This window comes from Mustela nigripes, chromosome 14, assembly GCF_022355385.1.
Source record: "Mustela nigripes isolate SB6536 chromosome 14, MUSNIG.SB6536, whole genome shotgun sequence".
Classification (NCBI taxonomy): domain Eukaryota; kingdom Metazoa; phylum Chordata; class Mammalia; order Carnivora; family Mustelidae; genus Mustela; species Mustela nigripes.
Window position 1 is genome coordinate 29861790 of NC_081570.1, and position 15884 is coordinate 29877673.

Below are 15884 nucleotides of genomic sequence, written 5' to 3' on the forward strand. Positions count from 1 at the left end.
GTGTTCCCAGGGTCCTAACCTTACCCATTTTCTTGTTTTGTTCTCTACTCTTCTTTGGTAGTCTTGTGTTAGTCACAGGGATCATTTGTAGTGTGGAACACAAGGAAGCACAAGCAGAAAAAGTATGAGATGATCTCCTAGAATCTGGTGTCTGGATGGAACAAGTTTTTATTATGAAAGCTAAGTATTATCAGGCAGCTACTCTCTGTTTTTATTGAGGCCTTGTGTTTTCTCATTTTTATTTCTTTCTGTATGTCTCCTACATTCATTGCTTCTGCCATTGCTTGTGTGGTGGCTATCTCTCAAATGGTGATGTAATTTGTGGCTACAGAATTCTGTAGACACAAAACACAGAAAATCTGATTGGCTGGGATGTTCTTTTCTTCCATGGGTCCGGTGTCCATCTGTAGCTCAGTAATCTATGGCTAGGGAGATGGTTACATAAATCAGTATGGCTCCTGAGGGCCACTGTTTAATGGGGGCTTCTGGTGAGGGCAGTTTTCCAAAATACAAGATCTGGATATGGACATAATGATAGAGCCATTTCCTGTGTTCTTTCCTAAGCCAAAGACAGTGTACTAGACACTTTCATCTAGATGTCACCCAGACATATCCATATTCAACACACCACAAATTGCTAAATATTTTCATTCATGTACTTAGCTATCCAAATTAGGAATCTAGAACTATTTTCAGGCTGCCCATCATCTCCCTTGTCATCAGTTCCAATCAGTCACTTCTAGCTCAGAAAGATGCTTGTACCTGACTTTTCTCCTCAATCCCCATGACCTCTGCTCTAGTGCAGGGCCTTTTCAGCTTGCCTTGACCACTGTAATAGCTCCTAGTAGGGTTTTCTGTGGTAATACTGATAACACAAATAGTAGTAATAGTTTATTGAGTGCTTACCATAAAGCTGACGTTCTGGACTAGGTCCTCAACATGGATTAGCTTCTTTATTGCTCAGTGAACTTATTCTGTAGACTCTTTCAATTTTCCCATTTTATCAATGAGGGCAATGAACTTTAGAGAACTTAACTTCTTCAGGGTCACGCTACTAGAAAGAGGCAAAACTGAAATTTTAGAATTCAGACAACCTAAAGTATAGACCCTGTGTTCTTAATGTCTGCAGTAATGGCCTGGCTTCTGCCTGCCTTTCCAGGCTCATAGCATCGAATTTCCCTTTTATCTCAGGCACTTGGTGAACCATGTGCCATGCTAAGAGCCATGTGCATGTTATTTTACAGCTGTATCCTTGCTCATGCTGCTCCCTCTGTGTGGAGCCTTCTCCAATCTCTGTTCTGCCTATGTAACCCCAACTGAACATGACCTCAATAAATACTTTCCTGAATCTTCCATATGGGAGTGACTATCCTTTTCTTATGCCCTCACCGTATTCCTTATGTACTTCTGTTATAGCACTTGTATACGTTCTATATCTTTCTGTTAATTTTGACTTGAAGGCAGATACTGATACTGTGTCAGGATAAAGTTAGCATCAGGATAAAGAGAAGGGAAGAGAGACAGCGAGAGAAAATGGCTATTTCCCTCTAATTCCTTCAAGATGTACCATTTGCTTCCAGTTTGATGACACAGAACTCTGTCATGATGCAGACTCCTTGACAACCTGGTTTCAAGCCCCCCGGCTTCATTTGCAGGCATTGTCCTCTATGTAGCCTGTGCTGGGCCCACATGAGATAAGTCGCTGCTCCCTAAACACTGCGTGCTTTCACACCTCTTTGCGTATTCATCTCTTGCTCCCTAGAATGCACATCCCAATCTCCTCTGCCTGGCCATCACCCACTTACCCTTCAAGGCCCATGTCCGATATCACCTTCCTGGGAATCTGACCTCTGATCCTCAGACTAAATTAATCTCAACTCTGTCTCTTTTCCACACCACTTTGAAGTGATGCCTTGTGTGTTCATGCGTTGCCTCCCCTATCAGCATGCTCACCGAGGGCTCAGACTGTATTGTACTACTTCCTCTACCATATACTGCACCACAGATAGGAGAAATACCCAGGATTTGTTGCCATAAGCAAATAATATTTCAATAGTGTTTTATAGCTTACAGAGCACATTCTTATCTGGCTTGATTCTTATGATAACTCTGAAGGCAGTAAAGGTATTTTACTCTCTCAGTTTTCCCAGCTAAGGAAAGTGAGAATTTGAAGGGGTAAAGTGACTTTCCCAAGATCATACGGCTAGTGAAGGAGGGAGCTAGGGACCACTCATGAGTATTATGATTAAAATTACTTGTTCTTTCTTCTAAAAATGCCCCGAACTTACTCTTTTGTGCCTCATCTCTAACAATTGGAAGATTTGAATTTATCCTGAGTCGGGCTGGTCTCCTTAACTTTGTAGTTGAACACAAATGCCCTGGCTCTCCGCTATTGCTGGTTGGATTTCTGCCTCAGTGCTGCGTGATGACAGGAGGCCCAGGGAGGGAGAAACGAGATGAACACAACAGAGCATTGTTAGAAATTGGAGGCCAGCCAGAGCTTTACTTCAGTCCCTGGCTATTTTTCCTCTCTTCTCAGACCCTCAGCCCTAGAGTTGTGACGGCTTTTCTCATCTTGGGATATTTCAGAGAGAGGGATTCACGGCTAATCAGAATCATTGCGCCATGCTGGCAGTCTTTGAACTTTGTACTGAGAAATAGGGACCGAGATTTGTTTTTTTGTAATCCAGGCATCCCTTGCTGTGCTCCCCAAGTACACCCAGATTAATGTGGCCATTGGCAAGTAGATGGATATGAGATCAAAGCAACAAGCCTCTCAAGCTCTGGATTCAGTTGACCTGGGATCTCTTGGATCCCCAGCTGTCTCTGTGGGAAATAGTTTGTTGTGGCTTAGCAAATTAATTCCTCTTTATTAGTCAAGAACATTGTTGGTCCAATCTTAAAAGAGGTTTTTTTTTTTAAGACCACTGACATCTGTAATATATAAATAACCTAATTTAGAACACAAGCCTACAAACTGAAGTGTTCTGGACATATGCTAGAACAGTCAGAAAGAGAAATCTAGAGGGGCACCTGGCTGGCTCAGTCAGTGGAACTTGTGACTCTCATTCTTAGGGTTGTGGGTTTGAGCCCCATGTTGGGTGTAGAAATTATTTTAAAATGTAAAAAAAAAAGAGAGAGAGAGAAATCTAGAGTTTTATTACTTAAAAATTTTTTTTTTAGTTTGGTTCTGTGTGGGGCTTGAACTCACAACCACAAGATCAAGCTTGGCATGCTTTACTGACTAAGCCAGCCAGGCACCCCCCAAAATCTAGTTTTTAAATGAGGTTTTATTTAAATATTTATATCATGTCCCTAGGTCCAGGTAGCTGATAAAGTTTATGCCCTCAGAGAGAACTCCCAGAAAGGATGAGAGAACTGAACACTTGAGTCCTTAAGGAAGAGAAATGCTTTCTCTGATCAGTTCTTGTTGACTTCAGAAGGTATAGGTAGAAAGGAGAGGCCAGTATTTAGTCTAGCAATCTAGAAGCTACTGGTCTTCCTGGAATTTCAGTTAAGAATTCTAGGTAAGTATACAGGAAAAGTTTCCAACTCCGAATTTTTACTCCAGACCTTCTCAGCTTTTCTGTGTGAGGCTCCCTAGTTGGACATGAATTGGTAGGTAGCTGTAGTGATCCTGGGCACTACTGTTCTGCCATAGCCTTGAGACAGCTCACCTTAGCACTGCATGGACTTTCACACGCCTTTGCTTATTGGCCTCTGTGTGAAAGGTCAGAAGGAGACTGGCAGTGGATTTTCATTTAAGGATTGACAGAGTAGTGCTAGTGCTGTTTAGACCCAGAGGGGAGGAGCATTGGCTTTGTTGTGGTGGTGGTTCCCGTGCCTGGATCTGAGTTTTCAGGACCTGATTTCACTCTAGACACCTCTCAACCCCTACTGAAAGTTTTGGGCCTACCTTTGGACTGGATTTTCTATTCCCTGCACCTAAGCACCCTCACTGCCTGTTATAGAAAGCTGCCCTTTGTGGATTCTAGAATCATCCTCATCTTCAGAGACCCTTTGTGAGTCAGGTGTGGCAGGTGTCACTCACTTTTAGTTTCAATTTAAGGAATTCTCCAAACAGAGAGACAATAAAATTCTTACTGGCAAAGAGTCCCTCTGCTCATCCCAATAAGTTTCCATCCTCTACTGATTCCCTGCATTTGAGCATCGTTTTTTCACAGGCAAAAAGTCTGGGACAACTGCACTCTGTTTTTTAGCATTAACATTTCCACTTTTTAAACATTTTTTAAGCATTAGTATTTTTAGCATTAGCATTTAAGCTTTTCCTTGAGGATAAATTTAGCCATTGAATCAATATGGAATTCCCCTCTACAGTTTAGAAATCTACAAATTCAGAAATCCATTTAAAGTTACTAGGCTCATTCTCACTTACTCTGTACCTTTTATAAATGTAGATGAGAATAAACAACATATTCTTTTCTTTAAAACTTTCTCCTCTGACCTGTTTATTGCTCTTCAACATAGTTTGGGTCAAGGACCTAGAGCTGCTTGTGTTTCTTTTTAAGTTTTAGAGGAAAGCTTTTCTTGATGAGGTTTGCTACAAGTGTCAAAGAATACCAAGTGGCAGTCCTTGGTTCTTTTTGGAGGAGAGGAGGTCCCCTTAATATGTTCTTTCTACCCTTCTGGCATCATGGAGGCCTTGTGAAGGGAAAGAACACTGAACTTGGAGTCAGGAGATGGTGACGGGACACTTCCCAGCTCGATGATCTCACACAGGCTACTTACCTTCTCCAGGCAATGCTTTCTCATCTGCCACCTGTCTCCTTGGGCTAGATTCTGATTCCAAGTACTTACGTTCCAAGTACTTAATTTATTCCTTTCGCTAAATCCACTCAGAAGTTGGGGGAAGCTGTTTGTTTTTCTATAACTTCACATTAATCTTTTATTTATTTATTTATTTTCAGTAATCTACACCCAACATGGGGCTTGAACTCACGACCTCAAGATGAAGAGTTGCATGCTCTACTGATTGAGCCAGCCAGGGGCCCATAACTTTCAAGTTAATCTTTATCTTCGCTTATTAATGTGCAAGAATTGAGGAGGACTGGCCTGGGTGGACTTGATCCCTCAAAATTTAGTCATCCCCCCCCATTTATTTATTTATCTATCTATCTATCTATCTATCTATCTATCTATTTTTAAGAAGATTTTATTTATTTATTTGACAGATAGAGATCCCAAGTAGGCAGAGAGACAGGCAGAGAGAGAGGAGGAAGCAGGCTCCCTGCTGAGCAGAGGTCCCAATGCGGGGCTCGGTCCCAGGTTCTGGGATCATGACCTGAGCTGAAGGCTGAGGCTTTAACCCACTGAGTCACCCAGGCACCCCTCATTTGTTAATTTTTTAAAAATAGCTTTTTTGAGATTTAATTCACATATCCTACAACTCACCTATTTAAATAAATACAGTTCAGTGACTTACAGTATATTCAGAGTTGTGCAACCATCACCATAATCCATTCTAGAACATTTCATCACTCCAAAGGAAACCCTGTACCTTTCAGTCATCCTGCCAACCCCCACATACCTTCCCCCAGCCCCAACCACTAATCTAATTTCTGACTCTATAGATTTGCCCATTCTAGACATCCTTTATAAATGGAATCATACACTATGTGATCCTTTTCTTTGTAACTAGCTTCTTTTACTTAGTATAGAGTTTTCAGAGTTCATCCACATGATAGCATGTATCAGTATTTAATTGCTAAGTAATATTCCATTGTATGGATGTCCCACATTTTGTTTATCTCCAACAAATACCCATGCTATTCTGTCAAGAAAAAGATGAGTCAACCACTTCAACTACCCGGGTCTTTGCCTGTTTGCACTCCCTCTGAAAATCACTGTCAACATTAGTGAATGTCTCGAAAGAATATATGTAAATGGCTAGTAAACCCAGGAAAAGGTGCTCGATATCATTAGCATGTGGAAAATGTAAATCAAAACCACAGAAGATACAGCTCCCCACCCAACAGGAGGACTATAAGCAAAAAGACAGATTATCAATTTATCAATTTATAGACATTTGGGTTATTTTCACTTTTTGGCTATTATGAATAAGAAACGCTACAAAGATTCATTCAGGTACACATTTTTTTCCTGAACGTATATTTTCTGCTCTCGTGGGTATACACCTGGGAGTGGAGTCATTGGGTTGTATGACCACTTGTGTTCAGCCTTTTGAGGAACTGTCAGACTGTTTTCCAAAGCAGCTGTACCATTTTACATCTCTACCAACAATGTATGAAGGTTCCAGCTGCTCTACATCCTTGTCAACAGTTATAATCTGTCTTTTTGCTTATAGTCCTCCTGTTGGGTGGGGAGCTGTATCTTCTGTGGTTTTGATTTACATTTTCCACATGCTAATGATATCGAGCACTTTTTCCTGGGTTTATTAGCCATTTACATATATTCTTTCGAGACATTCACTAATGTTGACAGTGAGTTGAAGTGGTTGACTCATCTTTTTCTTGAGAGAATAGCATGGGTATTTGTTGGAGAGAAACATACATATTGATGATTCTTGAGCAGTTTTAGCTTCGCCTGGCTACCTCTAAAACATCTGATGCTTGGCTCACTGGATTTTTTCTTGTCTTTCCTTTCCTTTCCCTTTTCTAGTCTTACTGAGACAGAAATGACATACATCACTGGATGAGTGTAATGTGTACAGTGCATTGGTTTGGGTTACATATATTATGAAATGATTAGCAGTAAGTTTAGTTAGCATCTATTGTGTTATATGAATACGATAAAAAAGGGAAAGCAGAAAAAGAAAAAGTACTTTTTTCCTTGTGATGACAGCTCTTAGGATTTCATATATATCATTCAGCAGTGTTAACTATTAGATGCCCCCCATCCCCGCTTTTTTTCTTTTCCTTAAGAGATTTGTGGAAAATTTTGGAGGCAGCTTAGTGTTTACAGTAGAGGTAAAGATTTTGGAATGGGGCAGACCTGGATTTTATTGGCCTGGCCATTTACTCACAGTGTGATCTTGGGATATGAATTGAGCCCTCCAAATCCCATCTCTGTATCTGAACATTTTCTGATGCAGAAGCACTAGTAAGTGTCAGTTGGTACTTGATCCTGCTCCAGGCAGAGCTGCATCCAGTATGCTTCAGAAATTAACCTTGTTCTCTGTTACTAAAAATTCTCCAGGGAAAAAATGCACCCCTCCCTTCCCCATTACCTGTCTTTTTAGTTTTTCATAGTTATTTAGTCATTATAATGAGAGAAAGACTGAGAGACGTAATAAATTAGTCTCAGCAAAGTTTCTTGTAAGGTGGTTGAATTTTTCTGTTCACAGGTGTAAAACATGATTGGAATTTTTAGAAGGAGATGTTGAGTCCTCATTGTGAAATTAACTTTATATTTCAAAGTACCTCTTTTTCTTTTCAGTACTCTGTAGTATTTAGTGTCCTGTTGATAATATGATCTCACTTGGTCTTCATTCCCATTATAATTTATTTAAATAATTATTCAGTGCCCATTCCTGATTTGAATGCCCTATGCTCAGGTCTTATCTATCAAAATAAAAAAAGTCTCTCATTGTTGTCCCTTCTCTTTATAACTTAATACAAAGTATTTAATATATTCTCTGCAATTCATTTATAATCTGATTTCTATTATACCACTCTCTAGAAAATGAGTCTCAAAAAAAACACCAGTATTTGTTAAGACCTATCTTGGTCTTCTTCATGCTTGTCCTAGAGCATTTGATACTGGTGATCATCCATCCCCTCTCTCCTTGATTACCATTTCTTGTTTTGTTTTCCTACCTCTTTCCCTGCCCTTTTCCGCCCCCTATGCTTTGTTGATTGCTTTTCCATCTCCTGCCTTCCAATTTTGGCTATTCCCACAGGCTTAGTCCTCAGCACTCTGCTCTTCTTTCTTGCCCCTAACCCAGAAAGGCCAACATTTCCCACGTCTTTAGCTAGCTAGCACCTCTATGCATATGACTTCTAAACTTAAATTCTCAGCTGACCCAAATTGAATTCTGGTATTTTCAGCTGCTTCTAGAACATTACCATTTGTTGCTCCTTTGCTGCTTTTTTAAATTCAGCATATTTAAAATTGAACTTTTTGGGGGTACCTGGCTGGCTCAGTGAGTGAAAGCCTCTGCCTTCTGCAGGTTGTGATCCTGGGGTCCTGGGATCAAGCCCCGCATCGGGCTCTCTGCTCAGTGGAGAGCCTGCTTCCTCCTCTCTCTCTCTCTCTCTCTCTGCCTGCCTGTCTGCCTACTTGTGACCTCTGTCAAATAAATAAATAAAATCTTTTAAAAAAAAAAATTGAACTTCTCAGGGCACTGGTTGGCTCAACTCTTGATCTTGGGGTTGTAGGTTTGAGCCCCATGTTGGGTGTGGAGATTGCTTAAGGATAAAATCTTAAATTTTTTTAAATTAAAAAAAATGTATTGAATTTTTCAAACCACTTTCTTCCCAACCCTCATGACCCGCTTATTTCTGTTAGTGGTGCACTGTGGTTTTGAAACCTTAGACCCGTTTGAGGGAGAAGTCTTGAAATCTTGGAGCCAGCTTACATGGGCTCACAAGAGCTGAATACTAATTTTGTGAGCTGGTTGCTAAGCACAGCCATTATGAAAAATTAAATTATATAAACTTACAATTAAATAAATTATTTCTAAAATAAAGGTAATAAATACTCAAAACACATCACCTCATAATTATTTTACTACTTGTTAATATTATCTACACTCCTGACATTAATTATGTTAATTATGTCTGACGGAAAAGTATATAATGGTGTGCTGTTGTATATTTCTTTCCAACATTGCAGTTAGTGATATTATATTAGTGATTGGAAATTGGTCGTGGTGGGAGTATTTATTTATTTATTTATTGTGGTGGGAGTATTTAAACTACAGAAATCAACAAATGCTACAAGTCTGAGCTAGATGTGTTACTTTGTCTAAGACTTAAAGTGGTGGAGGAAATGTTAATATTGCTGGTTAAAATAAAAAATATGTTGTATCTATGTTCATATTGTGAGTAGCACAAAAATTAAAGAAATATTCCCTCAGTTTTTGAAAGCTGTTACCCAATTCATCGTGAACCATTTTCTCCAACTGGGTAATCTACCTATCACCTTCTTAATCCTTTATTCACAAAGGACAAACGCTCATACCTTCCCCTCACATTTCCACCTCATACCCTCATATTTCCACCTCTGTACCTTGTCTTCTGTGATTTTTACCATCTTCTTTCTGTCAGAACATTTTCTAATCCTTCCAGGGGGTCCCGAGTGGCTCAGTTGGTTAAGCATCTGACTCTGGATTTCAGCTCAGGTCTTGATCTCAGGGTTGTGAGATTGAGCCCTGCATCAGGCTCTGTGCTCAGCACAGAGTCTGCTTGAGAATCTCTCCCTTTCCCTCTGCCCCTCCCCCAGGTGTGCTCACTCTCTCTCTCTGTCTCTCTAAAATAAATAAGTAAATAAATAAAATGTTAATGCGCCTCCCTCCAGCCCCAAGTCTTTCCAGTTCTTTCTCTTCCAGGAAGCCTCACCAGCTAATTCCAGCCTTTATCTCCCCCCACCCAATGTAATCTCTACACTCAATGTGGGGCTGTAACCCACGACCCCAAGATCAAAGTCACATGCTCTACCCACTGAGCCAGTCAGGCACCCCATAGCCATGATCTTTTCTGACTCCCATTCTGTTTGGAATGCTAGAATATTATAACTGGAAATGCCGACTGTACAGTTTTTCATTCAAATGTGAAATCCTAGTATCCTGGTCTATGCTTGAAAAAAGCCGCTACTTCTGAAAGTAGCCCTTTTTATTGTTGTCTAAAGAACAACTTATGTTGAAAATGAATCTGCTTCCTTATACTTGCCACTGATTCTGCATTGTGTCACTCAGTGAAGTTGTCACTGGACTTGGAACGAACCAGAACACCTATTGCCACTTCCTGCAGTTATGTGACCTTAACTTCTCAAAGCCTCAGTTTCCTCAGTTCCTTCAGGGCACTGAATAAACTTCATGGGGCATTTGTTTGGATTAAATAAATAAAATGAGATTATGGCTGATTGTAAAATCATATTGGAAAATGCATATTGTAAAATGGATTGTAAAATGCATATTGGCTGATTATAAAACATAGCAGTTAATGGAAAGACTAAATTCAGAGAAAGCCCAAACTGAGGCCTGTTTTTCCACTTGTGACCTTGGGCAAATTACTTAACCTCTGTGCCTTGTTGCCTCATGTGTAAAATAGGAGTATTACCTACCTTATCAATGTGAAAGAGAGGAGATCATGTGCACAGCATTCAGCATGGTGTTTGACATTAATCACATATTTTCCCAAAGTTAGATCTGTTTTCCCATATTTTCATTTATAAAATTGGAATTTATTTTTTTTTCACAAGGAAAACCACCCTCAAAAGGTTTTTAATTTATTTTGAGAGAGGGTGAGTGTAAGTAGGAAGGGCAGAGGGAGGGGCAGAGAATCTCAAGCAGACTCTATGCTGAGCATGGAGCCAGATGCTGGGCTCACTCTCATATCCCCGAGATTGTGACCTGGGCTGAAAAAAGAAATATTTGATAAGAGAGAGGAGTTAACATATAGGTACACCCTGTGAAACACTGGGTACCTAGCATTTTTGTTTCCTTTGCATTCTGGAAGGTTTTTATTTTTTTTAAAGTTTTTATTTATTTACGTAATCTCTGCATGCAGTGTGGGGCTTGAACTCACAACCCTGAGATCAAGAGTTGCATGCTGTTCCAACTGAGGCATCCAGGTGCCCCTGGAAGGCTTTTCTGATTCTGACTGGACTCATCTGTCTGTTATTGGCCATTGTATCACATTTTGGTCCAAAATAATTCCTGAGAGGTTTCAGGATGATTGACTCTCCCTCCACTTGCCCAGACTTTCTAGAACATTATTCACAGTTGGCTATAGTATGTAATGGATCTGGCTTCAGTTTTTAAAACACATATATTTCTGTTAAGTGTAACTATTTCATATGTATTGTAATCCAAACTGAAAATTTCTGAATTTTATTATTGTTTCCTGTTTCAAAGTCTTTAATCTGTGTTTACCTAGAACCAGAAATTCTTGGGTAACTAATAAAAGAATTCAAGATCAAATAAAAGTCAGTCTGTTTCATTCTCATCCACAGGTCCGCAAGCACATCAATGATCTTTATGAAGATCTGCGGGATGGCCACAACCTGATTTCTCTGCTGGAGGTCCTCTCGGGCATCAAACTGGTGAGTTTCTCCCTTCTTATGAATGCAGCCCTATTAATGACCTACTGTTCCATCTTGTTGAATGCCAGGACTGGCCACCACTGCCTGCTCTCGGTTATATGGGAGGAAGAAGTAGAAGACATTACTGGTGGACTTAGTTTCTAATTCAGACTGTTTTAGAATGATATAATTTCATCTTAATGGGAAATGATGTATCATATTCTCATTTCTTGATGAAATCAGGTATCTGTTTTATTTCTTTCATATCTGCATTTTTTTCTCCTTACTTGTTCCTTATCTGTTTGTAGATAGAGTATTTCAGGAACAGTAGATTCACATTTAAAGATTTTTTAGTAAGGTGTATTTTTCATTCTAGAGTTTTATTTCTCATCTATATAGCCTCCCCTCCTTTTCCGTCTACTCTGAATTGTTTTATTCTCTGTGTTCAGCTAAGGATATGGAGTTCACATTTAAAATCTCAGAGTTATTTTTAGAGTAATTTAGAGTTATTTTTTGGAATTCACCTCACTTTCTTCCTTCTTTGATTCACTGAGTCTCACAGGTTTGGAAAAGTACTAAAGTTGGTATGTGACCACAGCCCTGGATATGCAGTACGTTTGAGTTCCTTGGATAGTTAAACATGCCTGCCTCCTCCCAAACGTGTTAAACATTTCTTTAGTGGGAAACACCTACATACCTGAAGGCAGATCTTGCCTGGGCTTCTTTGCTTGTCAGATGATAGTTCTTGTACTTGGTTTGTTTGAGGGATCAAAATAACCCCACTTGTGGGCTCTTTGTTTTGTATATTTGAACCTAATGGAAGCAGGGGAATCCTATGCAGTTTGTGTTCTGCCTCTAATGTCATAGACAATGTAGTTTTCATTTAAAAGAGTCCAGCGCTGAATACTGGAAACATCTCTGGGGAGTGAAAGAACCGAAATCCAGCCCACTCACTGCCTTTGGTGAATTCTTAGTCATTGTTTGCTGTGTTTCTAGAAGGAAATTTGGCACATTAAATTTCACTCCTTAAGTAATATTCAGTTTCTTCAAGGTTTGGGTCTTGGCTTCCCATGGCCCCTTTTTTTTGGGTTCTCATCTTTTTTGTCTTAGAATAGAATTACTTTTAAGATTTTATTTATTTATTTGACAGAGTTCACAGTAGACAGATAGGCAGGCAGAGAGAGAGAGAGGGAAGCAGGCTCCCTGCTGAGCAGAGATCCCGATGCGGGACTCGATCCCAGGATCCTGAGATCATGAGCTGAGCCAAAGGCAGCGGCTTAACCCACTGAGCCACCCAGGTGCCCAGAATAGAATTACTTTTATAATTTTTTTTAAAGATTTTATTTATTTATTTGACAGAGAGAGATCACAAGTAGGCAGAGAGGCAGGCAGAGAGAGAGGAGGAAGCAGGCTCCCTGCTGAGCAGAGAGCCCAATGTGGGACTTGATCCCAGGACCCTGAGATCATGACCTGAGCCGAAGGCAGCAGCTTAACCCACTGAGCCACCCAGGCACCCCACTTTTATAATTTTTAATGGACAAAATTGACAGACATTTTTATTAGCACAGCTGCTACAAGTGAATTCCAGTTCTTATCTGGCCTTCAGTTATAAATCTCATAAGTAATCAAAATGTCACTTTCACATTCCTGGACTTTATTCTTTAGCACTCACAAAGTTGCATTTTGGGCATTTTAGCTGGGATATATGATTAACTCATAGTGATTTTTATATTGAAAATGATTCTTTTTGGGACACTGCTTACAAAAACAGGCTGAAAACACTCCAATCTAATTTCTTTGCCCAACCTTTGGAAACCTGCAGGTTCTTTATGGAGTATTCATAGGGTATCATCTTTTCACTGAGAACCATCCAGATATCTCTTCCACATTTATTCTCACAGTCTCTTTCTCCTTTAGTTAATTCACAAAAAGAGAGGGTGGGTGGCCAGGGAGAATTGAAGATTTGTTTTCTCTTTTTTTCCTTTTAAATATTTTATTTTATTTATTTGAGAGGGGGTCAGAGACAGAGAGAGAGGGGAGAGAAAAGAGGGACAGTGGAAGAGGGAGAGAGAGGGACAAGCAGACTCCACGCTGAGTGTAGAGCCTGACACGGGGCTCAATCCCAGGAACCTGAGATCATGACCTGAGCCAAAGTCATGAGTCAGATAATTAACCGACTGAGCCACGCAGGCTCCCTGAAGATGTTTTTCAACATTAAGTGTTCCATATAACTTTGTGATCTGGTCTTGATTCAGTTTTGCAAGTCTGGGGAGGTGGGAGGATATTTTCATATTTATTTTCAGTTTTTTAAAAAAATGTTGCATTCATTTCCTTTTCATTTTTGTGTTATGAATTTCCTGTTACTCTGTCCTGTCTTTGCCTTGGTGGTGGCCAAAGGAGCCAGCAGGGCTGAAGACCCTCCGTCTCGTGAGCATGCCCTCCTGGCGCCATACAAACAGCGAGGAGCAGGAGGAGGAAGATGATGATGATGTAGTAGGTCCTCCTGGGGATGCCAGGATCCCAGCTGGCACTGCAGGGCCATCAGAGAGTCTGAGGTTCTCAAGGTCTCCAAGTAACTTAGTTACCAGCCACCTTCTTCCCTCTGCACCTGGGAATTTGGGTCCCAAAGAAAGTGGTTAAAACTAATTGTGCCTCTTGCCACTGTTAGATGATCCTGAAGTGGGGATTGTTTTGCTTATCTGAGAGTGGTTGGCACGAAAAATAATCATGGTGTTTGGAGGTGTCAAGTGCCTTTGTGACCTGGAGACCCATAGCCTTCTGGTGGCCTTGCTGTGTTGTCTGAGTCTGGATTGCAGAGCTGTGGAAAGTTTAGCTGAAGGCATGAGAGTTAATTGCTCTTGGCTCCACACTTCAGACTAACTCTCACTCTCTCTCCACCTCTAGCCTTCAGGTTCTCACCAGACACCATGTCATCTGTTTTCAAAACAGCCTGTTGTTTGCAAACCACTCACTGCATGGAGATACTCTGCCTTGGTCAATAATATCTCTAGTTGCTGTAGAGGACAGTGATTTTAACTTGCATGCTCTTAGGGTATTTATTTTTGGTGGGGAGTACGAGGAGTAAAGATAAGAATGTGTAAGAAGGGCATTTCCTGTTTGCAGGCCCTATATTATAGCCCATACTCTTTCTTCAGAAACACAGATTAGGCAATATCCCTATTTCCAGTCCTCTTAAGGTCATTTCCCCACCTCCTCAATCTCCCTGCCCATTGCCTTAGACTTTTCAGTTTCACAGGCTCTGTCATCCTCAAAGCCATGTTCACAGGTAGTTTAGCTGAAATGACTGAAAAAGAGGTTCTTGCTAGAAAGATTTTCCTAAATCTTTGATATAAGAAGTTATCTTGCTGCCCAGAGAGGACTCAACCTCATTGCAGATTATCCTTGTGTGGGAGCGCTATTTGGGGGCTCTCAGAAAGGTGCTTCTACCCTTATCTTTACACATGTTGGCTTACGTTTTGTGCAGTTCAACCTGGGGCAATGTTTCTTGGTGCAAGCACCTGCCGCAGAACTACCTTATTATTCATCAGCCTTTAATTAGTACCACTTTGACATTTACAAATGAATTGGGCATATATATTATATATATATCTAGTGAGAGTATTGTCTCAGGCCCAGTTTTAGTAAAATAAAAGCAACATTGGAAAATGAGCAGAAGAAAAGGTGCCAGAGGTAGGTAGCCACCCCTGCATGTTCTCACTGGGCAAATGGATTTCAAGCACTTTGGAATGGATAATAGCTGAGCTGTGGACAGGGCACCAGAGGCACCAGAGGATGGAGGTGAGCTTCTTTCCTGTGGCTCATCTGACATCCTGGACTGAGTGACTATCATCAGGAAATACTTTCTTTGGAGTATCATGTTGAACAGCCATACCTCACCAAGGTTTTCGTTGCTCATGGTATTTCATAGTGGGTAGAAGGTGGCTTTCTTAAACGGACACCCCTCTGCCTGGAAAATAGGTTTCTTCCTGATTTTTATCTCATTTTTACATTTTTTGTCTGATTTATTGAGCATATATAACTCTTCATTCCCTGGTTTAAAATTGGCTACTTCTAACTTCTTTTGCCAGGTTTTTAATAAGGTTGGCTCTATTAATGTGCAATATGCAATTAAGACTTCCCACCTTCCCTTAAAATAGCATTTAGCCGTGATTTTAGGAGCCGTAGAGCCAGGATTTGTTCCCATTACCTGTACACCTAGAATCAGGTTTTGCCCCACTGTGGCTGCAACAGGATCTGTAGAGAAGCCATGGCACTGGTTCAGCATTAGGACTCAGTGCACACTGTGCGCTCACAGGACGGCAGTGGTAAACAAGCATTTTGGAGGCCTCAGGGAGCATGGCAAAACACACAAAGGTCCTGCCATTAAGGGGTGCTTTTTGTAATGCTCCCATGGCTGGCTTCCACCATGAGGAATTCCTTGTGATTCTCTGGAATGAGAAAGAAGTGGGGTCTGCATGGGTAAATAGGTGTAGCTAAAATTAACACGTGTTTCTGTTTGTTTGCAGCCCCGGGAGAAGGGCAGGATGCGTTTTCACAGGCTGCAGAATGTGCAGATTGCCCTGGACTTCCTAAAGCAGCGACAGGTAACATGAGTCCATGCTTTCCCTATTCTGCCTGGGAATGCTGGCATTGAGTCCCCA

The 15884-nt window shown here is 40.7% G+C and overlaps 1 protein-coding gene across 19 annotated transcripts in view; it reads left to right on the forward strand.

Annotated features, from left to right (window-relative positions):
• MACF1 (microtubule actin crosslinking factor 1) overlaps nucleotides 1–15884 on the forward strand; it is a 338037-nt gene that overhangs the window by 126701 nt on the left and 195452 nt on the right. For all 19 annotated transcript variants that reach the window (XM_059377367.1, XM_059377361.1, XM_059377357.1 and 16 more), the window contains exons 3-4: nucleotides 11155–11244; nucleotides 15750–15827. In XM_059377367.1, coding sequence (XP_059233350.1) covers nucleotides 11155–11244; nucleotides 15750–15827 — 168 coding nt within the window. The remainder of the gene's footprint in view (nucleotides 1–11154; nucleotides 11245–15749; nucleotides 15828–15884) is intronic.